Source organism: Bos indicus, chromosome 2 (assembly GCF_029378745.1).
Source record: "Bos indicus isolate NIAB-ARS_2022 breed Sahiwal x Tharparkar chromosome 2, NIAB-ARS_B.indTharparkar_mat_pri_1.0, whole genome shotgun sequence".
NCBI lineage: Eukaryota > Metazoa > Chordata > Mammalia > Artiodactyla > Bovidae > Bos > Bos indicus.
This window is the reverse complement of record NC_091761.1, coordinates 37051989-37078105: the sequence shown is the minus strand read 5'-3', so window position 1 is coordinate 37078105 and position 26117 is coordinate 37051989. Positions and strand designations below refer to the sequence as shown.

General features: G+C 36.5%; 1 protein-coding gene across 7 annotated transcripts in view; it reads right to left on the bottom strand.

Annotated features, from left to right (window-relative positions):
* Window positions 1-26117, bottom strand: part of WDSUB1 (WD repeat, sterile alpha motif and U-box domain containing 1) — a 68772-nt gene that overhangs the window by 23791 nt on the left and 18864 nt on the right. For 5 of the 7 annotated variants that reach the window (XR_011569469.1, XM_070799393.1, XM_070799399.1 and 2 more), the window contains 5 exons: window positions 15518-15551; window positions 14203-14243; window positions 14016-14122; window positions 12886-13062; window positions 3517-3657 (listed from right to left, as the gene is read on the bottom strand). Coding sequence is in view for 6 of the 7 variants with exons in the window: in XM_070799393.1 (XP_070655494.1) it covers window positions 3517-3657; window positions 12886-13062; window positions 14016-14122; window positions 14203-14243; window positions 15518-15551 (500 nt within the window). In the remaining variant the exon portion in view is untranslated. Of the gene's footprint in view, window positions 1-2528; window positions 2644-3516; window positions 3658-12885; window positions 13063-14015; window positions 14123-14202; window positions 14244-15517; window positions 15552-26117 lie in introns of all 7 variants that reach the window. The other 2 variants (XM_070799407.1, XM_070799414.1) reach the window with 2 other exon arrangements.

Here is a 26117-nt window from a genome sequence, read left to right as displayed (position 1 = left end):
AAGGATTCAGTAATAGAGTAACTGAGGCAGAAGGAAGAGAGAGGGAGGAAGGACCTGAGATAATATTTGATGAGATAGCTGAAAAATTCCCAAACAGTGGAAGGGAAATAGTCAACCAAGTCCAGGAGCACAGAGAATCCCAGGCAGAAAAAACCCAAGGAGGAACATACCGAGACACAAAGTAATCAAACTGACAAAAATTAAAGACAAAGATAAAATATTAAAAACAACATAGGGGAAAAATTACAAATAACATACAAGGGAACTCCCAACAGGCTATCAGCTGATTTCTCAACAAAAACTCTACAAGCCAGAAGGGAATGGCATGATATATTTAAAGTGATGAAAGGGAAGAACCTACAATCAAAATATTCTATCCAGCAATACTCTCATTCAGATTTGATTGAGAAATCAATTAGATGGCCAATAAACCCAGGAAAAGATGCTCAGCATCACTAGTTATTAGGGAAATGCAGATCAAAACTACAATGATTTATCACTGGTCAGAATGGTCATCATCATAAAATCTACAAACAATAAATGCTGAAGAGGATGTGGATAAAAGGGAACCCTCTTGCACTGTTGGTGGAAATGTAAATTGATACAGCCACTATGGAAAACAGTTTGGAGGTTTCTTAAAAAACTGAAAATATAACTACCATATGACTCAATAACCCCACTACTGCACATATACCCTGAGAAAATCATAATTCAAAAAGACTTATGTACCCCAATGTTCACTGTAGGACTATTTATGATAACCAGGGGACGGAAGCAATCTAAATGTTCATTGTCATGTGAATTGATAAATATGTGATATATATATACATACACACACACACACAATGAATATTACTCAGCTATAAAAATGAATGAAATTGGGTCATTTGTAGAGATACACATGGACCTAGAGTATGCCATATAGAGTGAAATAAGTCAGAAAGGAAAATATTATACATTAATGCATATATACGAAATCTAGGAACAGTATACATAGATGAACAGAGACCTAGATGGAAACAATGGATATGTCGACATGGCGGGGAGCGGAGGGTGAGACAAATTGGGAAAGCAGCGTTGACATATATACACTACCACGTGTAAAACAGATAGCTAGTGAGAAGTTATAGGGAGCATAGGGAAAGATGACCTAGAGAGACGGGAGGGGAGGTTCGGGAGGGAGCTGATACATGTAAACATATAGCTGACTCACTTTGTTGTACAGCAGAAATGAACACAACATTGTAAAGCAATTATACTCCAATAAAATAAACTGAAAAAAAAAGACAACCTATGAAATAGAAGTAAACTTCTATAAATCATATACCTGATAAGGGATTAATATCCAGAATATGCAAAGAACTGCTACAAGTCAACAATAAAAAAATCAAATAACCCATTTAAAAAATGTCCAAAGGAACTGGAAAGACATTTCTCCAAAAATGATATACCAATGCCATTAAACATGTGACAAGATATTTAACATCTTTAACCATTTAAGAAATTCAAATAAAAACCACAAGGAGACACTGTGAATACAAATATTCACAATCAAAACAACAGAAAATAACAAGTGTTGATAAGGATATGGAGAAATCTGAACTCTTGTGGGGAGTTTGGTGAGATTGTAAAATTGTAAAAGGGTGTAACTTGTATGGAAAACATTATAGAGGTTCCTCAAAAAAAAAATCACAAACACAACTACTGTATGATATAGCCATTTCACTTCTTGGCATATATCCAAAAGAAATGAATGCAGGGTCTCAGAGACATCTGCACACTCATATTCAAAACAGCACTATTCACATAGCCAGGAAGTGAAAGCAACCCTAATCTCCATCAGTGGATAAACGAATAAACAAAATGTGGTATACACACACCATGAATATTATTTAGTCTTCAAAAAGGAAATCCCACAACATGGATAAAATTTGAAGTTATTATGTTAAGCCAGTCACAAAAAGATAAATGTATGATTCAACTTTATCTGAGTTCTCTAAAGTAGTCAAATTCATAGAATCAGAAAGTAGAACGGTAGTTACCAGAGGCTGGTTGCTGCTGCTGCTAACTCGCTTCAGTCGTGTCTGACTCTGTGCGACCCCAGAGACGGCAGCCCACCGGGCTCCCCCGTCCCTGGGATTCTCTAGGCAAGAACACTGGAGTGGGTTGCCATTTCCTTCTCCAATGTGGGAAAGTGAAAAGTGAAAGTGAAGTCAATCAGTTGTGTCTGACTCCTAGCAACCCCATGGACCGCAGCCTACCAGGCGCCTCCATCCATGGGATTTGCCAGGCAAGAGTACTGGATTGGGTTGCCATTGCCTTCTCTGACCAGAGGCTGGAGAGAGAGGGAAAAGGGAAGTTGTTTACATGGGCACAGAGTTTCAGTTTTATAAGATGAAAAGTGTTGGCAATCTATTTCTGTTTCACAATAATGTGAATATACTTAACACTACCGAACTGTATCCTTAAATATGATTAAGATCGTAAATTTTGGAGAAGGAAATGGCAACCCACTCCAGTATTCTTGCCTGGAAAAGTCCATGGACAGAAGAGCCTGGCAGGCTGCAGTCCAAGGGGTTACATGACTGAGCATGTGTGCATGAGGGTGGAGGATCACGGGTTGGTAGCAATAAACTGGTAGAACTAAAAAAAAAAAAAAAAAAAGATCGTAAATTTTATGTTAGGTGACTGTTTTTATAAAAAAAAGTGGAAAAAAAAAAGACATTAACTGCACCACTATTTACAACATCCAGGATGTGGAAGCAACCTGAATGTCCAATGACACGAGTGGATAAAGAAGTTACGGTATGTGTGTGTGTATACACACACACACAGAGGAATATTATTCAGCCAGAAAAATGAATGAAATTGGGTCATTTGCAGAGAAGCAGATGGACCTAGAGTCTGTTGTACAGAGTGAAGTAAGTCAAAAAGAGAAAAACAAGTATCGTATATTAATGCGTACATGTGGAATCCAGGAAAAAATGCTACAGATGAACTATTTTGCAGGGCAGGAAAAGAGACGTAGATTAAGAGAATGGACATGCGGACACAGTGCGAGGAAGGGGAGAGCGGGATGAACTGAGAGATCAGGATTGACACACACACACACACGCACACTATCGGGAAGCTGCTGTATAGCACAGGGAGCTCAACTTGGCACCTGTGATGACCTAGAGGGTAGGATTGGAGAGTGGTGAAGGGAGGTTCAGAGGGAGGGGATATATGTAATATGTATACATATAACTGATTCACTTTGTTGTACAGCAGAAACTAATACAACATTGTAAAGCAATTACACTCCAATTTAAAAAAAAGAAATACACAGTGTTCAACAGTTCACCTCAGATCTAAGGAATTTTTAAAAAGAATAAAACAACTACTTGTCTCACTACTTGTGAGAAATGTAATGATAATTTTGAAAATTTTCCACATTTAAACAAACTTCTGTGGTCCACACTATCTACTCACTTAGGACATAATACACCCTGAAACTTAGAATAGCATCACACATACCTGATGCGATGATAGGATCTTTCATAAGCTCCCTAGTTATTGGACATATAAATTCATCAGGAATTTCAGAAGAAAGGGTTTTCACCTTTGTCCTCAGTTCTTCAATTTTCCTTAGAACTTTACTACGCAGCCCTAGAGATTCTGAAAAGAAATTAGAAAATTCTGTTAGGGCTGGAGAACTATCTATAAGCTTCATGCAAGTCTTCAGCAGAGTAAAATTTTATCTACTATAACCAAAAATCTTCAGAAATACTGTTTTACCACATGGAACCTTTTCTTTACAAATTCTTTAATGAATCTTTGTAGTACAGAATAAAGTGTGATTAAAACAATTCATCAATAGAAAGATTATTCTAAGTAACTTTAGATTCTGAAAGCTCAAGAATTTCAGATTACCCAAACACTAATATACTACACAAAATTAGAAAAGCCTATTATATGTTAATTTAGAGAACAAAGTCTCCTAAAAATCATTTATAAAGATTTTCAGTTTAATATAAAAATTCCATCTTGTATTTTTAAACCTTATGAAACTTGGTTTATTATCTGCTAATTCATATACAATGGGAATACCAGACCACCTGACCTGCCTCTTGAGAAATCTGTATGCAGGTCAGGAAGCAACAGTTAGAACTGGACATGGAACAACAGATTGGTTCTAAATAGGAAAAGGAGTACGTCAAGGCTGTATATTGTCACCCTGTTTATTTAACTTATATGCAAAATACATCATGAGAAACACTGGTCTGGATGAAGCACCAGCTGGAATCAAGACTGCTGGGAGAAATATCAATAACCTCAGATATGCAGATGACACCACCCTTATGGCAGAAAGTGAAGAAGAACTAAAGAGCCTCTTGATGAAAGTGAAAGAGGAGAGTGAAAAAGCTGGCTTAAAGCTCAACATTCAGAAAACTAAGATCATGGCATCTGGTCCCATCACTTCATGGCAAATAGATGGGGAAACTGGAAACAGCGATTGACTATTTTTTTGGGCTCCAAAATCGCCGCAGATGGTGACTGCAGCCATGAAATTAAAAGACACTTACTCCTTGGAAGAAAAGTTATGGCCAACCTAGACAGCATATTAAAAAGCAGAGACATTACTTTGCCAACAAAGGTCTGTCTAGTCAAAGCTTTGGTTTTTCCAGTAGTCATGTATGGATGTGAGAGCTGGGCCATAAAGAAGGCTGAGCAGTGAAGAATTGATGCTTTTGAACTGTGGTGTTGGAGAAAACTCTTGGGAGTCCCTTGGACAGCAAGGAGATCCAACCAGTCTATCCTAAAGGAAACCAGTCCTGAATATTCATTGGAAGGACTGATGCTAAAACTGAAACTCCGTAACTCTGGCCACCTGATGCAAAGAACTGACTCATTTGAAATCAAGACCCTGATGTTGGGAAAGATTGAAGGCAGGAGGAGAAAGGGACGACAGAATATGAGATGGTTGGATGGCATCACTGACTTGATGGACATAAGTCTGAGTAAACTCCAGGAGTTGGCAATGGACAGGAAGGCCTGGCATGCTGCAGTCCTTGGGGTTGCAAAGAGTCGGACACAACTGAGCGACTGAAGTGAACTGATACAAAGCACAGTATCAAGTAAAACTCATCTGTTTGTCCAAAACTGTACATGTAAGCTTCATTCACCTATAGTTTAACTTTTATCTCATTTCAAGAATTAATTTTTAGTTTCAGGAAGATAAATATAGTTAAGTTTAGGAAGAGCAGTGTTATTTAGTTGTTTGTATTTTTATCAGCTGACAGTTCTATTTTAGGCTGAGGTTTTTTCTGGGTGGGGTGGTGGGTAAATGGAAAAGAACTACGTTTCAGAATGCCTCATAGTTTTCATAAAAAGCCACATCAACTTGCTGATTGGAAGGTAATTCTCCATATAGTGTTTAAACACACTTTTACAACATCTTTTATCTGGCAATCTTTTCAAGGATGTCTGCAAACTTCCTTGGAAGCTAATGTCTCCCTCCTAGTCAAAGGGCAGGTTTGTGTTCTAAGACCTACAAAGATAACGTCTTCCTCTTGGACTACTTTGCTGCTGCTGCTGCTAAGTCGCTTCAGTCGTGTCCGACTCTGTGCGACCCCAGAGAAGGCAGCCCACCAGACTCCCCCGTCCCTGGGAGTCTCCAGGCAAGAACACTGGAGTGGGTTGCCATTTCCTTCTCCAATGCATGAACGTGAAAAGTGAAAGTGAAGTCGCTCAGTCATGTCCAGCTCTTCGAGACCCCATGGACTGCAGCCCACCAGGCTCCTCCGTCCACGGGATTTTCCAGGCAGGAGTACTGGAGTGGGGTGCCATTGCCTTCTCCAGACTACTTTGCTAGGAGTCCCCTTATCATATTGGGGGGGATCATAAATTCAGGGTTCCTCAGCTATGGCACTATCACAGATTGCCTTCACAAGACTTAGTGGCAGAGGGGAACCAATCTGAGCATGAAGCTCATGCTGCTTGCTGTCCCATGAGTAACAAACTGTTTACATCTATTTGGATTCACTGACTGTTATCTATGAAAGTGTGGGAAGTCAACCCCGCAACTGCCTGCATCTTAAGGGACGTCCTTCCTATGGAATTCACTGAAACCAAACTGAAGATTTTTTAAATAATTTTTTAAAAAAAAATCACAACACATTTATAATTAGTGATCATCTCATTTAAAGGGATATTACATGTAATAAGAATATAGAGGTATTTAATATTCTAAAAAACATACATATTTTTTCCTGTCAAAAATAATACACATGTGTGCTATTATGTAGAATGCTTATTAGTAGACGGTGTGAAGTGAAGTGAAAGTTGCTCAGTCGTGTCCGACTCTTTGTGACGCCATGGACTATATAGCACAAAATTCTCCTATGTAGTACAGTATACTACAGAATACTGGTGTGGGTAGCTCTCCTCCAGGGGATTTTCCCAACCCAGGGATCAAACCCAGGTCTCCCGCACTGCAAGCGGATTCTTTACCAGCTGAGCTAGAAGGGAAGCCCAAGAATACTGGAGCAGGTAGCCTATCCCTTTCTCCAGCAAATCTTCCCCAACTAGGAATCGACCCGGGGTCTCCTGCATTGCAGGCAGATTCTTTACCAACTGAGCTATCAGGGAATCCTAATAGAGTGTGTAGAAACCCTATTTCAAAATGTACTATAAAAGGTTAAATTGTGTGTTATCCTGCCCAATTTTAATGTTGTTTAAAAATGCCCTCATTTACCAGCAGTTACCAAATCATATCCACAGAACTTAGCCAGAGGGAAAACACATCCTTTTGTGATAGGGGGTTGAAAGTCAGTGTTATTAAACTTAATTGCTCAGAAAGAAAAGACCCTTATCAGGTGAGGGCTAGCAAACCCTCAGTGTGAGTTAATGGGCAATATTTCACTATATTTGCTATAACTCTGAAAAGGCATCTGGTTCTTAGTAGATGACAAGTTAAATAGGCCATCAAACTCTGTCCCGCTTCTCCACCCCTTCCCAATGCTGGAAATGCTGCATAATTGAATTGATGGTGCCAAGAGACAATCATTAAAGATACAAAATTCTAAAAACCCTCAAGAAAACAGAAGTAACTGAGTTCCAGAGTAAAGGATGGGACATAGTTTAAAGCAGAGATTTGTATACACAAATGGAAGAAACACCTTTCTACTTGTAGCCATCTTTCCCCCCAACTTTGTCCTGTAAATATCATCGCCAAAGCAGCAACGCCAGCACTAGCTGGAGGCAGAGTAACAGGAAAGTGCTACTGCCTGGAGCTAACCAACCATCACAGCCCATGAGGCTGGTCACAGAGTCACCTCTGTACTGCCCTGAGACAGAAGAGGATCAACAGCTGGTCTCTTGGAGAAAAAACATTGAATTCTTCATTATTTAAAAATAAATTTTATTAAACAAATTCTGACTAGAATGATCAAGAGAAAACAAGACATAAAAAGGAACACAAGGATTTTTTTAAAGGATTTGGAAAAGATGATGATAGGAGCGATGTAATTTTTATATTTCTCTGAATCCCTTCATGAAAAGCAACGCGACTAGATAGCAAAATCAAATTCCACGGGCCTTTACAACAAAACAAGGTAGCAAAGTATCTTCATGAGCTCCACAACATATTAATAAGTGGGAGAAGATAATCCACCAACATCCGTAAGATCTGTAATTGATATCAGTGGGGAAGCAACAGGACATTGATAGGCCTGAAAAAAAGAGACTTCAAAATGCCCCACAAGTACTCACTGCAAAGTGGGGAGGTCAATTTAAGAGCAGTTGCTGACCTGGAAGGGTATGTCCACTCCAAAAGCCTGTGAGTACACAGGCCCACACATTTAAAAGGTCAATGTCACATAAGTTGTATATACAGAAAAAAATGGTAAGTTTTATTACTTAACAGTATACGCAGTTAGGCACCGAGAGAAAATCTACATGAGGAAGTATTACCAGGAATTGAAACATGCAACTTCCAAAATCTGAGGGCGTTAAGAAAGTTCGTGCATAAGGTCTTAAAAAGCATTTGACAAAATAATTTGATATTATAATTTTTAAATAAAAAATGATAAAAATGTCTCACGTGATTTCATGGTTTCTTGGAAAGACAAGAGCAAAAGGAAGGGGGACCTCTTGGAAAAACGTCATTCCCAATTAAGAATCTATGATTGATAATTAGTTGAATATAAGGCTAAGAACTGACACAATATACAACAGTTCCTTGTCATCTGTCATTTCATGCTTTTACCATTATATCATCCACAGCAATTCCACACTCCAAGATGGGTCGCGATTTACAATATCCTGGAGGCCGAGGTATAAACAGAGGCCACACTGCAGTGAAAGTCACGTGGCTAGTCAATGGACTTACTGCTTGCCTAGTATCAGATCTCAGACTTTCTTGCTCTTCATCTTTCATACTTTATGCTTTTTGGTTGCAATATTAAAGGCTTTAGTAGAGTTCACAAATTCATGGATTCACAAATGTCTTAAGACATATCTCTCTTAGTATCAAGGATCTCTTATATCAGTAATCCCTTTCTGGACATTCTTGATGCAAATGTAGTAATACATATAGGGAGTTATTTTCTACCTAAAACTGTCTCTATTTTTATTAACACAATCCCAGAAAAGAACTATTACTCTAGGATAAAAGCGACAGATTCCAACAGATACTCAAATCTACAGAAAGTTCCTTTACTGTACATTTACAAAAGGTTCACTGAAAAAAGATGTGACAGACTATGCTACGTCACTTCAGTTGTGTCCGACTCTGTGCGACCCCATAGACGGCAGCCCACCAGGCTCCCCCGTCCCTGGGATTCTCCAGGCAAGAACATTGGAGTGGGTTGCCATTTCCTTCTCCAATGCATGAAAGTGAAAAGTGAAAGTGAAGTCGCTCAGTTGTGTCCGACTCTTAGCGACCCCATGGATTGCAGCCTACCAGGCTCCTCCATCCATGGGATTTTCTAGGCAAGAGTACTAGAGTGGGGTGCCATTGCCTTCTCCGTGTGACAGACTGCTTGACTCCTTAAAAATAATTTTTAAGTGTCAGACATAAAAGATAATATCACTTTGTTTCCTAACACCCCAATCAATACACTTTACTGCAAAATTAACTTTCTTTGTATGATGCTGCTACTGCTAAGTCACTTCAGTCGTGTCCGACTCTGTGCGACCCTATGGACAGCAGCCCACCAGGCTCCTCTGTCCACAGGATCTCTAGGCAAGAATACTAGAGTGGGTTGTCATTTCCTTCTCCATCTTATGTATGATGAATGTTGAACAAATTCATATTTATTCACATTCAAGTAGGAACTGCTTTAACAGTTGTACCACAAAAGTAAATGCAAGTAAAATAGTTATGCATTACAAGAGTAAAATTCATTATCGCATGCTCAATTGGCCTCTTAAATCACTTTTTTCTAGACTCAATTTCGATTCTCTATTACTCCAATTAACTGTTTTGAGGATGAGTCTGCTTTTTTCTTAAAGCTCAAGACTAACAGAAATTCACTGTAGCTTAAAGTAGCACTTGTAGAAGATTAATGTTAGCCCCTTAATCCTTTCTAATTTTGCAAAAACTAAAGTACTTTAGAATGATGCAGAAAAAATTTAATCTATTTACTTACTAATTTATTCTGCAATTTCTTTAATTCACTAACTTTCCAAATCTTAAACGGAAATGCAAAGCCAATTCCTTACTTACTAGAGAGTATGCAACATTTGTTTCCATTTACAATAATGGTCTTCCTCAGCTTTTAGACCACAGAAATTAAATTACATTTCAATTTTAGCTTGAGCCTGATAGTTACAAAACTTACTTAATTGAAATTCAAAATTATCATAACTACTAAGTCCAAGACTCACCTTTTCAAAAATTATTTCAGGCCACTGACTGAATCCTGTAAGAGTTTCTTATACTTTATTTATCCGGCTATCACAGAACAGAATTCTATTCCTATTGTTTTTACTATGCTCTTATTTTTTGCAACATTCTTTGTTGAAATCTAAAATTATTATTTTATATTGTCATGTGCTTCTCTGTGATAACGTATTGTTAAATTTTACTGTGAGAAAGGAATGATAAGATTCAAAATTCACCAGAATTTTCAGGAAGAAAGAGTAAATTACAAATTATAAAGGAAATAAGTTACTAGAGATACAAAAACAACTTTCACAGTATTGTCTGAGTACAAAACCATCTGATTCTAAGTATTTTCACAAAGTCATCATTCTGTTAACTTTTTAAAAAACTTCCAAGACATTTAAATAGGTACACATACTGTAATTACTGTGTAATGAACGTATACACCTATATTTTAAAATGGTTTTCTATAGCAACACTTTTTTGTTATTTGACTCTTCATTAACAATAAATTCCCTATGGACATCCTATTTCCTATGCTTATTAATTTTAAGATTTTACTATGGCATACTGATAATAATGTCGGGGGACACTATTAGAGCACAACACTAAGACTTCAAACTGTTTTTGATAAGGATGTAGTATTCAAAACACATGAACAACTCTTACAATTCAACAACAAACAGAGAAACCAATTTTAAAGGGGGAAAGTTCAAAGAAGATATATAACCAATAAGCACTTGAAACTATGCTCCATATCATTAGGTAAATGCAAATCAAAACCACAATGAAATACCACTTCACATCTATCGAACACCTATAATCAAGAAGATAGCTAGAAAACAGTGTTGACAAAGAGGTGAAGAAATTGGAAACCTCATACATTGCTTGTGGGAATGTAAAATAGTACAGCTGCTTTGGAAAACAGTCTGGCAGTTCCTCAAAATAGTGAACAGTAAAAAAAAATTCTTTTAATCATATACCCAAGGCAAATAAAAAGATACACAAAATCTCATACATACATATTCATAGCAACATTATTGATAATAGCCAAAAAGTAGAAACAACCCAAATGTCCATCAATTGATGCATGAACAAACAAAATGTGTTTCAGCCATACAATGGGATATTATTCAGCCATAAAAAGGAATGAAGTACTTGTACATACAAAAACCCTGAGGTTAAATAAAAGAAACCAGATACAAAAGGCCACGTCGTTTAGTTTCACTTACAAAAAAATGTCCAAAATAGATAAATCTCATTTCTACAAGAGATAGATTAGTGGTCGCCAAAAGGCTAGAATGAGAAATGAATGGGGTTCTTTGGGGAAGACAAAAATGTTCTGAAATTATATAGTGGGTATACAATTTATACAATTCTATGACTATATGAAAAAGCACTGAATTACACAGTTTAAAAAAATGACTTATACACTGAAAATTACAAAGCACTTTTGAAACAAATTAAGAAGATCTGAAAACATGACAATAATCTCCAATCTGATATATAAATGGGTAACAGGCACATGGAAAACTGTGCAACATCACTAGACATCAGAAAAACGCCCATCAAAACCACAGTGAGGGGCTTCCTTGGTGGTCCGGTAGTTAAGAATCTGCCTACCAATGCAGGGGACACGGCTTCATTGCTGGTCTGGGAATACCCCACATGCCACAAGGCAACTAAGCCCATGTGCCACAACTACTGAAGCCTGAGTACCCTAGAGCCCATCCTCTGCAACAGGAGAAGCCACTGCGATGAGAAGCGCGTGCACTGCAACTAAAGAGTAGTCCCTGCTCAGTGCAGCTAGGAAAGCCTGTGTGCAGCCAATAAAGACCTAGTACAGCCAAAAATAAATTTTTTAAAGAAAGAGATTACTTAAAAAAAAAAAAAGCCCAGTTGCTTTAGAAAACAATCTTGACAGTTCTTCAAATGCAAGCATAGAGCTACCATAAGACCCACCAATTCCACTTGAACAAGTTTTATATTTTTGATGCTATTTGTATCTAGACTACATCAATTCTCAAATACACAACATTTCCAGGACTAGGGGAGGAATAGGGAACAGAGTACAGGAGCTGATGGCCTATTTAATTTGTCACCTTAAGAGTCAGATGCTTTTTCAGAGTTAAAGCATATATAGTCAAATATTGCCCGTTACACACACCAAGGGTTTAGCTGGTAAGGGTCTTTTCTTTCTAAGCAAAGAAATTTAATAACACTCACTCCCAGCCCCCAATTACAAAAGACTACGTCTTCTTCTGGTTAAGTTCTGTGGATATAAATCAGTAACATCCAAGAAAACGGAAAATAGATGCCCACATAAAACTTGTACATGAATGTTCAAAGTAGCATAATTTAAAAAACCTTAAAAATGAGAACAATCTAAATTCAATCAACTGATGAATGGATGAGTAAAAGGTGATAACTCATATAATGAAATATTCAGCTATAAAAATGAAGTACTAATATATACGACAACATTTATGAATCTTTGAGAGCATGCTAAGCAAAGAGGCCAGGCACAGAAGACCTTGACATTATATGAAATGTCAAGAACAGGCAAATCCTTAGAAGACAAAAAGTAGATTAGTGGTTGCTGGGAGCTAGAGAGAAAGGAAATAGGAATGACTGCTAATGGGCATGGGGTTTCTTTCTGAAGTGGTAAAATTGTTATGGAATTAAGACAGTTGTGATGGCTGTACAAATCGGTGAATAGTATACTAAGAGTCACTTATTACACTACTGTATACTTGTAAAAGGGTGCATTATATTGCAACTTAAAAAACATGTTTTAAAAATTAGTTACATGGTGGCTTTAATTACCTAAAAAATAGTATGTAACATCTCTTTTCTATAATCTACTAAAAACATACTCTCCTTTATACAAAAGCATATTCCAGAATAACTAATGTGCTAGAATAAGAATACTAAGAGGAAACCATTAATGCAATTAAAACCAATCTCATAGTAAATTATTAAAAGTTGTTTTTAAGACTTTCTTTCACTAGTCTTACCTATTTTCAAATCATCAGCTAGACTTTCTTTTGTAAGATTCAATAATTCTCTTCCATCAATGTTATTCATTTTGAAAATATCAACGAGGTCTTCTAAACCTTCGGCACAAAGCCAGTTTGAGACATCATCCTCTGACCAATTTTCAGTAAATTGCTTTGGTTGATCTGGGATCTTTGCTTAAAAAACAAAAGAATACTCATAAACAAAAAGATAAGTGAAATAATAAGCAAAAGTATATCCTTTAAAAAGATTCTCCTGCATGTGTACTAAATGGCTTCAGTCATGTCCAATTCTTTGTGACCCTATGGACTGTAGCCCTCCAGGCTCCTCTGTCCAAGGGACTCTCTGGGCAAGAATACTGGAGTGAGTTGCCATGCCCTCCTCCAGGGGACCTTCCAGACCCAGGGATTGAACCCACATCTCTTTAAGTCTCCTGCACTGGCAGGTGGGTTCTTTACCCCAGCGCCACCTGGGAAGCCCAACATAAGGATTCTCACTTTGTACTAAAAAGTAAACAAAATGTTCTTAAATCTGTGTTTTCTACTTTAACATCTTCAAAAAAAAATTTTTTAAGTCAAACACTACATATAATTAAAGCATTATTTAATTAAATGCTACTCTTTTGGAGCTTTTTTCACTCCAGAAAAAGTTCATCATTATATAAAACTGGCATTGGCAGAAGTATTATATTTTATCTGTCATCTGCATATCAGCACCACTAGTTAGCTAATTTTGACAGTGATAAAAATAAAACTTCGAAATTGTGTCAATGCTGCTTAATCAAACTAAAAATGAAACCACTGGGATAAAACAATCATTTCTACTTTGTCCTAGGCTATATTTATTAATATCTGAAAAATCAGTACAGAGTGTAAATAAAGAGCTTACAAAACTATGGGAGGTATGATGTAACCGAGTGTGCACCCAAAAGCATTTACCAATAGTTTTAACACAGACGACTGGGTTAACTTTAACACTGGGTTCTCTAAAATTACTTTCAAGTTATATTAACTTTGGATATATGCTTTATATTGAAAAAAGCAACATGAATAATTTGTCAAAAAATTACTGAGTTTCTGATTTTAATGGTGAATGGTGGTGATGTTGTTAACATGATATCCTTACTAACCTTGGCAAAGTGTTTCCGTGTCAAATTGCCAGATGTTCACTGTTTTGTCCATTGAACCAGTAGCAAGTAAAAGGATATTGGGTGCAAAGGCACAAGTTGTGACATACCTAGTTAATAAAAACAACTATTAAATATCCTTATACCAATTTTTTAATTACATTAATACAAATCAAGGTTAAGTTCAGACCTGGTGTGCTGAGTCAGGGTGTGAAGTATATTCTCAGTATTCTGAAAAAATAACAGAACAAACAGCTTTATATTTACTCAGGCAAGAATCAAGTTACTAACAAAGTCTTGCTTGACCTGAATGGTTTATATATTCTATGTATTCCAATAATATTGAGTCATTAATATAAGCTGAAACTTATCCAATGAATAGATAATAGCATTTATAACTAATATCATCAAGTACTTATTTTATTCTTTCTCAATTATTACTAGTGCTGTCTGCTAAAATTTTTAGGTTAATATAGTCCTGGCTGATTTGTCTTAACTAACAGTAACCATGAAATAATTTGTATTTTTGTTAGGGCATTTGACTTGTACCCACTGCAGACCAGTGAGTAGAAATTAATCACTTCAATTCTGAGTGCACTTAGCTGACAATCCAGTATCTAGATGTATTTATATACATATTTTATGGAGGAAATTTAATGTTTTAGCTGTTTCTGTGAAACTTTTCATGAAAGCTTCCTGAGAAACAGTAAGGATCTATTTCACATTTGAGTACTCTTTCCCATTTCCTGCCAGAACTCTCAGTGATTGGAACTTCCATGAGCAGGACTAGCTTATTAGCTTCCTTACTTGCCACACACTCATTTTGATGATTCACATCTCTATTTCATTTGCTGGCATAGCCACAACCTAAATTCAACCACTGTAAGGGTCCACGTAACATTGATTTCTCTCAGAGAATATTTTCACAGTATATTAAACATTCATTTTCTTCCACCCGGTCTTTAGTAACATGCATCTAACAAAAAGTCCCATTTCTCCAAATCCATTATAACCTACTCTTCCTTATACTAGTCTCTAAATCCAGCTGCAACTCTAAAGCAGTGGGTCACTTTCAGCTTTCAGCTATGCCCTACCAAAACCCTCCAATATACAGTAACAAACTATTAGAAATGATACCTAGAAGTATAGTCTTACCCTCCAGTAAATAATCCTTTGTTGTTATGAAATCCTGGTGTAAGAGTTTAAGAATAATTGATTTAAAGTGATTTTTTGGATACTGGTGCTCTTTAAATTGGTATTTTCTTTTATCAGAAAATATCTATCTTAAAACCATTATTGAAATATTTCAGGGCTTGACCCAGAACCAATACCTTACTTACATAACTATTTTAGCATTTCTGAAATGTACATATTATCTTTTAAGGCACCCTAAACAAAAAAATATATATACACATTTTCCTTATCCTGCCTAACTCAACTTGAAATTCAGCAGCCTAACAAGCAAATGTAATTTACAAAGATCACACAAGATGTGAAGTACTTACAGTATCATACACTATAACTGACTTATCCACTGATCTTTAAGAGAAAAAAAAAAGGATCATGGGTGAAAAGTTCTACAAAAATGAAGTACAGTATTTGTATATTTAAATCATTTTAATAACTTTTTAAGGCTGGAATTTTGATATGCACACATTCAGAATACAGTCTATTTTTCATTGTATAAACTTATTTTAAAAAACTATATACCATATACCAAATTTGTCAGAAAGTTATAAACTTTATTAAACACCAGCACATGTTATTTATACTATATAGCCCTAAACAGAGTAAGCGTTTATAATGAATAAGACACAATTTCATGTGACGTTAATAACTCAAAGGGAAAAACCACTACAAGAGAAACCTATCAGTTGCTACTTGATTTTTATTCTGGATAGCATTGTTCTTTATTATTGATATGGCTGTGCTTTAATTCCTAGTCAATATGTATGTGACTCATTTTTTAAAACTGTAATTCTAAACTTTATTTAGTCCCTACATGATTTCTTTCAATGTTATAAAAATTAAAACAACTATCTGGGATTATTCTAGTGGTGAAAAAAATTATCATACAAAAAAAAAACAATACTGTAACAAATTACATAATCAAAACAACAGATAAATGTGTTTGTATGTGGTATTTTCCCCTCTTTGGATACAGTTGTTATGCCTCCATATGTTGCAAAGTGAGAAAACATAATGAGTGTTACTGCTCTCTGTAACAGCACTTTTATTATTATTAAAAGTAGCTGATTATAGTCTGACCACAGGAGTCACACCTATTATAAGGCTTAATATTTCTTTGAAAATTCCTTATTTAGTAGTCTCTATAGCATTGGTAATGGATTTTGACAATAGAATCTTTGTCATAAGTTCAAAATAGAAATTAAGGCTTTGTTCAAACATAATTGAAACACAAGTTGAAACACAAGTGAGAAGCATATAGATGCATTCTGGATGGTAAAAAACAGAATTAGAGCATTAAATGCTAAATCAAAAACAGCCAAAAACACTGAAAATATTAGCAGCTAATACGCATAGCCAGACATGATTTATAGACACTCTTGTGTGCCTGTGAGCTAAGACACTTTAGTTGCATCCAACTCTGAGACGCGATGGACCGTAGCTTGCCAGTCTCCTCTTTTCATGGGCTTCTCCAGCAAGAATACTGTAGTGGGTTGCCATTTCCTTCTCCATGGGATCTTCCCAAGCCAGGGATCAAACCTGTGTCTCTTACATTTCCTGCCCTGGCAGGCAGGTTCTTTACCACTAGCATCACCCGGGAAGCCCCACAGACACTCTTGTTGTTGTTGTTGCTAAGTCACTTCAGTCGTGTCCGACTCTGTGCGACCCCATAGACGGCAGCCCACCAGGGTCCCCCGTCCCTGGGATTCTCCAAGCAAGAACACTGGAGTGGGTTGCCACTTCCTTCTCCAATGCATGAAAGTGAGAAGTGAAAGAGAAGTCGCTCAGTCATGTCCGACTCTTAGCGACCCCATGGACTGCAGCCCAGCAGGCTCATCCATCCATGGGATTTTCCAGGCAAGAGTACTGGAGTGGGGTGCCATTGCCTTCTCCTCAGACATTCTATGTAGTCCTAAATTCTTCATGGTATAAGGTATCACTGGAATATCTAAAATTCTTAGGGAAAACTTTATTACTTCTTACCATCCTTAAACAGAAAGGAAATTCTATCCTCTGAGATTACCACTAGTGCAATTAAAACTAACTCATCCCAATGATGTATATCACTTGAGAAGCTAGATGATCAGTAAACGATCCTGTAGGCAACAGATAGACAGACATGATAAAAATGAAACAGGTTCACTTGCTGATGAAGAATAAAAATGAATCTGAGAAGCAAAAGGCCAAGTATGAACAACTCTTTGAGTCTACAGAATCTGAACAAGAATAGAGATTATGGGCAGAGACCTGCAGACCCTTAGGGACTAAAAGGATTTTAAACTTACCTCCTATTCAAAAGAGGTGTAATGAAATTTGATAACTGATTAGATTTGGAGGAAAGGAGATTACTATTATAGAAAAATAGTTTTCAGTTTTTGAGATTTGGGTTTCAAAGACAAAGAAAATAATTATAACCACTATAAACAGACATAAAATACCTTGAAATTATTAAATATAAAACCTCGAACTATTCCCTGAATAGAACCTGCACCAATATCAAATAAATGCTTTAAATATCTGGTGCCCCAGTCTATACATATCCTGCCTTTGCTACACAGAACTCTTTCAGGACTCACCTTCCACCACAATCTGCCCTGTCACCCTGACCCCACTTTCTCCCTTATGAAGGGTGCATTAGTTGCCAAGTCTTTTGTTACTCCTTTCCCATTTTATGGCACTCTAAAACTTCAACTCTGCTCAGAGAAAAGAGAAACTAAAGAACAAACAAACAGATATGAATCACTAAAAGGAATCAACAGCAAATAACTGAGACAGAAGAAAGGATAAATAATCTAGAGGACATAATGGTGGAAGTCACTGTCACAGAACATAAAAATGAAGACAGCTTAAGAGACCTCTGGGACAACACTAAAATGCACCAACATTTGAACTATAGGGGTCCCAGAAGGAGAAGAGAGAAAGAAAGGACATGAGGAATTATTTGAAGAGGTAATAGCTGAAAACTTCCTGAACATGGGAAAGGAAGTAGTCAACCAAGTCCAGGAAGGACAGAGAGTCCCAGGAAGGATAAGCCCAAGGAGGAACACACCGAGATACATAGTAATAAAAGTGACAAAAATTAAAGAGAGAAAATATTAACAGCAACAAGGGAAAAAATGACAACATACAAGGGAGCTCCCATCAAGCTATTAGCTGATTTCTCAACAGGAACTCTACAAACCAGAAAGGAATGGCATGATATATTTAAAGTGATGAGAGGGAAGAACCTACAACCAAGAATACTCTACCCAGCAAGACTCTCCTTCAGCTTTGATGGAGAAATCAAAAGCTTTCCAGACAAGCAAAAGTTAAGAGAATTCAGGACCACCAAATCAGCTTTACAACAAATGATAAAGGACTGTTTCTAGATAGGAAACACAAGAGAAGGAAAAGACCCACAGAAAGTAAACTCGTGTACCCCAATGTTCACCGCAGCACTGTTTATAATAGCCAGGACATGGAAGCAACCTAGATGTCCATCAGCAGATGAATGGATAAGAAAGCTGTGGTACATATACACAATGGAGTATTACTCAGCCATTAAAAAGAATACATTTGAATCAGTTCTAATGAGGTGGATGAAACTGGAGCCTATTATACAGAGTGAAGTAAGCCAGAAGGAAAAACATAAATACAGTATACTAACGCATATATATGGAATTTAGAAAGATGGTAACAATAACCTGGTGTACGAGACAGCAAAAGAGACACTGATGTATAGAACAGTCTTATGGACTCTGTGGGAGAGGGAGAGGGTGGGAAGATTTGGGAGAGTGACATTGAAACATGTAGAATATCACGTAAGAAACGAGTTGCCAGTCCAGGTTCGATGCGCGATACTGGATTCTTGGGGCTGGTGCACTGGGACGACCCAGAGGGATGGTGTGGGGAGGGAGGAGGGAGGAAGGTTCAGGATGGGGAACACATGTGTGCCTGTGGCGGATTCATTTTGATATTTGGCAAAACTAATACAATTATGTAAAGTTTAAAAATAAAATAAAATTAAAAAAAAAAAAGAATCTAAAAAAAAAAAAAAAAGAAAGTAAACCCAAAACAGTTAAGAAAATGGTAACAGGATCATACATATCAATAATTATCTAAAATGTAAATGGATTAAATGCACCAAAAAACACAGACTAGCTGGGTGGATGAAAACATGTGCATATATGTACACTTACCACTGACCCCTTGAATCGTATGTAATTATTTTATACAGTTAGGTTAATCATGTTCCCATTATGGCTTGCAACTGTACTTTTAATTTTTATCTGGCTATTGATTTGTGAAAACTGACAAATATCTTTTACTATTGTGATTATGTAACTATTACTCACTTAATACCACTGTATCATGATTGGTCAACAGAAAAATAATAGACCTCTATCTCACCAAAGCTAGGATCTAATAGAAAAACCTGTAATCACTTTTTAAAATCAAGATAATACTAGAATTATCTTGAAATTTTTTAAAAAATACAAATGCTCAGGTATTGCTTTTCTCCAAAGCTTCAGGTGTTTCTAATGAGCAGTCATGTTTAAAAGCAACTGGACTATATGATAGTCTTTTACTTTTATCTAGTCTGTTTCACTTTTTCTATTTCACATTCAGTGCTCTCATTTCATTTAGCTTATGTTCTCAATTTCTCCATCTCTTTTTTTCATGTTCTTTCTCAAGCCTTCAGCAAGTGTAGTAGAAAAGTTTTTGTATACATATATATATAAATATGTATAATATAAATATTTTAGAAAAGTTATGAATTTTTGCCTAACAAAATATTATGACATTTTGATTCCATTTGTCTGACTTAGTGTGAATAGAATGGTAGATTTCTAATTAAAAATAGATATGCAACAAAAATTTACTGTATAGCATAGGGAATTATAGTCAATATCTTATAGTAACCTATGATGGAAAATAATTTCAAAAATAATATGTGTTTTGTATAACTGAATCAACCTTGCTGTGAACCTGAAACATTGTAAGCCAACTATACTTCAATAAAATATATATATTTTTAAAAAGATTAGTATTCAAAATAGATGTCACAACATAAGAGTCCACTTTGCTATTAAAGGGCTGCAAATCTGTTTCTGAGTTTCTTCAACAGCAATTCAAAAAAGGAAACACCATCTGTTATACAGTTTAAGATAGAAACACAAACCCAATGCTCGGGAAAGGGACGTCAGTTGTTTAGACTGACATCTATAGGAATTATTTCCCCTAAGGTCTTTATAGAGATGATTCCATGAAACATAATCACATGGTAAGTTTCAAACAGCTGTTTTATAATGCTCCTCAATATAGATCAACAGCTAAAACTTAACCCAGAAAAAGCGGAAGTCAGAAAATCAGGGGATAAACTAATGTTACATGTTATACACACGTCCAATGCTCTGGATTACAAAAAATAATACATAAAAATAATTGGGAAAAGAGTATATCAAGGATGTACATTGTCACCCTGCCTATTTAACTTATATGCAAAGTGCATCATGCAAAATGGCGGCCTGGATGAATCACATGCTGGAATCAAGATTGCAGGGAGAAATATCAACAACCTCAGATATGCAAATGATACCACTCTAATGGCAAAAAGCAAAGAGAAACTAAATAGCCTCTTGATGAAAGTGAAAGAGTGAAAAAGTTGGCTTAAAACTCAATGTTCAAAAAACTAAGGTCATGGCATCCAGTCCCATCATTCCATGGAAAATAGATGGAGTAACAAATGGAAACAGTGACAGATTTTATTTTCTTGGGCTCCAATGTCACTGCAAATGGTGACTGCAGCCATGAAATTAAATATGCTTGCTCCTTGGAAGTAAAGTTATGACAAACTGAACAGCATATTAAAAAAACAGACACATCACTTTGCCAACAAAGTTCCGTACAGTCAAAGCTATGGTTTTTCCAGTAGTCAGGTACAGATTTAACAGTTGGACAATAAAGAAGGCTGAGCACCAAAGAATTGATGCTTTCAAACTGTGATGCTAGAGAAGACTCTTGAGAGTCCCTTAGACAGCAAGGAGATCAAACCAGTCTACCCTAAAGGAAATCAACCTTGAATATTCATTGGAAGGACTGATATTGAAGCTGAAGCTCCAACACTGTGGCCACCTGATGTGAAGAGCCGACTTGCTGGATAAGTCCCTGATGCTGGGAAAAATTAAGGGCAGGAGGAGAAGGGGGCAACAGAGGATGAGATGGCTGGATGGCATCATTGACACAATGGACATGAATTTGAGCAAGCTCCAGGAGATAGTGAAGGACAGGGAAGCCTGGTGAGCTGCATTCCCTGGGGTCACAAAGAGTCATACATGACTTAGAGACTGAACAACAATATCATTGGGACATATATTTAATATACCTAGACTGAGCAATTATTGTGCCCCAAATATAATAAATGCTTTGCCTGCATTTTCTTAGTTAAGCTTCATAACAATCTTATGAGGAAAGTATTCTGATTTCCCCCATTTTATAATTTAGAAAAATGAAGCTGAGAGAAGATATGGAACTACACTTGTTCAAGGTTGCACTGCTAGTACATGGCAGGGCTGGGATTAAAACTCAGTACCATGTTTCTGGATTTTACACTTCCTAGAACATCTCCTATGAATGTATTAAAATTAAAACTGATCCATACTGAGTACACACCTTGACAGTTTTAGCCTAAAAACTTATAAAAAATAGATGGCATGGTTATTCACATTTCACTACAGTTTTCATAAGACATCTGTTTTTCAAGTCATGTAATATCTGATAACCCTCATGATAAACTAATGTGGGCTCTGTCCAGCTAACTAACTTGTTCAACAGTTTTGTTAACAATGTTGTAGAGAGTACAGAGAAATAAATGACAATTTGAGTTTTGGAAAGGTGACCTTAAGCCTTCTCACAATATTCATTGCTGAGTGAGAGAGGGTGGTTGTTAAGCTACTACTAATTTATGACAATAAAACTCTGTTTTCTACATTTATAAAAGAAAAAAACATAAATAAGCATTTTGTCGAGAAGAGGGGAACATTTACTTCCCACTCTTTCAGGAATAAGATTTCTGGTCTGTATTCTCCCTTCTTTGCTTAGCAGAAAAGGAATGACATGTGACTGTAAAGTCTGGGGAAGACACTGGGCCATGTGGCTCAGCCTCTCCTGGATTTTCCTTTTTTCTGATCTGCCCTTGCAGGCAAAGTATGAAGCGGTACATTCCACCCAAGAGCAGGTGAGCAAGTTGACTGCAGTTCTACAGTCCTCTTATCTAGTGTGTCTACTCAGTATTTCTCTTATTAGTTTTCCACTCAAGAAGAAAAAAGGGTGTTCTTTTTGAACTCAACTTTTAACAATGATGGCCATTCTCCAACTGATTTCCAAAGAATTCTAACTACTAGAACAGAGAATTTTTGGAAAGAGGCAGCCTCCATTTGGATTACAAAGACAGACTCTTCCTGCTGGAATAGAAGCTAATTCATAAAATATTAATTTTATCTGGCTGGATCAAGAGAAGCAAGCAGGAAACAAAATACAAATTCTGCTAAGGGACTAGAGGAAAATGAACAGAGGAGAGATGTGGAGGAAGATGGAGAGAAAAAGTTCCTACACATTTTGCTGGATGACATATGATTCTATCAGAGCCCTGAGAGCTAATGAAATGTGTGAAACAGATACGAGAATCTATGTACTTTCCACTAATCCAATATCAAAGAGATATTCGTAAATGTAAAAGAATGCCACTTTTCTATGTTTGGTTTTATTTCTTCTAAGGAAAATGATCTGTTAATATGCAATGAGTTTATTATTATTGTTTTTAAATAAATTAAAAATGTTTTAGAATCTCCTTAGCTTTATTTTCTGTAAATAGCAATATATGTAACCCTTACATGTTGAGCAAAAGCTCTTTGGAGGAGTCCTCAATAACTTAAGAGGGTCAAGGAATCCTAGGACCAAAAAGCAGTGAGAACTACTGTCCTAAATGAGGATTCAATGTCTTTACTTCACCCATTTTCCATAGCCAAGAAATGTGTTAGACATGCTTTAAAAGTTTCAATAGTTCTCCTAAATCTACGACATGAAAATTGTAATGATATCCTCTATCATCTCTTCCCTGGTGACTGAGCTGGTAAAGAATCCACCTGCAATGTGGGAGACCTGGGTTCAATCCCTGGATTGGGAAGATCCCCTGGAGAAGGGAAAGGCTACGCACACCAGTATTCTGGCCTGGAGAATATACAGATATAATATCTGTATATACAAATTCTAAACTGCTTTTTACATGGTTAGCCCAAATCTATACCCTATACAACTTCCTTTCTGTCCTACACTGTCCAACACTTTCTGTCCTACAATCCTATTCTGTTCATTTATTTTTTTCTTGTCTAGTCACTTATACTCACATGTATTTTTACCCTAATCGCTTTTTCCCACTGACTCCCTCTTTATCATATGTATCCATTCTATCTTACCAATGACTTTTAGTCACAAATGGAATCTCTCTATCATTGACCAGCTAACTGGTTATCTATCCATTAATCAAGTATGATTTAAGCATCTCTCAATTCTAAAAATTAAATGTTTATACTTCACTAATTTACATTTCCAACCCAGTCGCCTGCTTATATATTTATCCAAATAAACTAAAAATAAAAACATCCAGAAGAATATTTGAATGTGGCCTAGAACAGCACCACATTCCAAAAGCAGTTAATAATGTAAAACTCCACTTATCCAGAATGACTTGGGAAAGGTACATTATTCTAGTTGATATAATGGGTTAATTAAAATTCACATATACAGGGCTTCGCTGGTGGTCCAGTGGTTAAGAATCCACCTTGCAAAGCAGGGGACACCGGTTTGATCCCTGGATCAGAAAGCTCCCACATGCTGTGGAGCAACTAAGCCTGTGTGCTGCAAATACCAAAGCCCTCAATGTGATCTGAGACAAGAGAAGCCACTGCTATGAGAAGCCCTGTGCACTCTAACCAGACAGTAGCCCCCGATTGCCAAAATTAGACAAAACCTACACGCAGCAATGCTGCTGCTGCTGCTGCTAAGTCACTTCAGTCGTGTCCGACTCTGTGCGACCCCATAGACAGCAGCCCACCAGGCTCCTCTGTCCTTGGGATTCTCCAAGCAAGAATACTGGAGTGGGCTGCCATTTCCTTCTCCACATGCAGCAATGAAGCACAGCCAAAAACTAAAAACAATTTTTTTAAAGATTCATATATGTACACAAGTTAATAAAAAACAGGAATGCTATAAAGTGAACTTAACACAGAAACATTATTGAGCATCACTTGACACTTCTGTAATTCAGAGGATAAGGGCACATTAAGATCTTGCAGTGTTTATCACTATGAACATCAAAAATCAGAACAGAGAAGTAAAACAACTTCAAGGGCACAAACACTGTCTTATAGTTCCTTTTATATGCTCTATTGCAAGTGGCAGAGAACTAGGCATATAAGAAAGCCATAAACACTTGAATTTCATACATAACCAATTTGTTATTAACTTCTTAAGAAAGAATGCAAAATGTATCTTCCAAAAACAGTAAGAGGAAATTCAACTTTGCAGTAATTTCAATCCTAGGCTAAGGGAGAATTTTTAAAAATACTTTTTGATGATGAACTATCAATATTTTCATGAGTTTTTCACATTAAAATAATGGCAATATATCTAATTAGGTGGCTGATTATTTGTCAAGGATTGGAACATATGGAGGAAAGAACTATCAGGCTTGGTCCAGAACACTTCAAGTACAGGTTAGAAGCTTAAATATCTTGGCTGGAGCCAAAACTGCTGCAAAGAGACATGAATGAGGGTTTGAATGCTACGGCCTATGTGATCAAACTGGAAAGATCAGAATAATGCTGCTGTGTACTAAACCAATAGCTTCACAAATTAAAGCTTTGAAAAATAAAAGCCAAGACAAAATTTTCAACAGAGACCTAGAAATCATAACTGACATGGCATACCTGAAAAATAACCAAATAAAAATTCTAGAATCAAAAAATAACCAAAAATCAACAATTCTTCAATGGACCACTTTAATAGAACATTAGATAAAACTAAGGAGTGAATAAGTAAAGATGAAACCATTCAGAACAAAGCTCAAGCAAAAGAATAAAAAAATACAGAAGAGAGAACAAGAGACAAGTTTACAGTGAGAAGGTATTTTGTGCATTTAGAGTGCCAGAATTGGAGAGAAAAGGACAGAGGCAATATTGGAAGAGATAATGAATAAGAATTTCTCCCCAAAGTGATAGTCTACGAGTTTAAGAAGTTCATTAAATTCTAAGCAAACTAAGCAAAAAGAAACCCATATCTAGATACAAAGTAAATGTGCAGAAAACTACAAGATAAAATGTGTGAGCAGCCAGTGAAAAAAATATGAATTACCTCCAGAAAGCTACAGTTAGTTAGAATAAAACTGACTTCTCTATAGCAATACAAAAAAACAGTATGTCCTAAGTTGTATTTATCCCAACAAAGCAAGACTGGTTTAACATGTATAAACCAGATTTATAAAAATCAGCATAATTTATGACACTAATAGGATAAAGAAGAAAAATCATATGATCTCAAAAGATGCATGAAAAATCATTTGATGAACTATAATACCTATTAATGAAAAAAAAATCTTACAAACTAGAAGAAACAGAAGAGCTAATAAAGCTTATCTCCTAAAACCTACAGTGATCACACTTAATGAAAGCTTTCCCTCTGCAAAATACGTCAGACAAGGTTTGCTATATCACTGTTTTCATTATCCTGGCAGTGTTAGCCAGTTCAGCAAAGTGAAGTGAAGTCAGTCGTTCAGTCACTATGCAGTCCATGGAATTCTCTAGGCCAGAAAACTGATGTGGGTAGCCTTTCCCTTCTCTAGGGGATCTTCCCAACCCAGGGATCAAACCCAGGTCTCCTGCA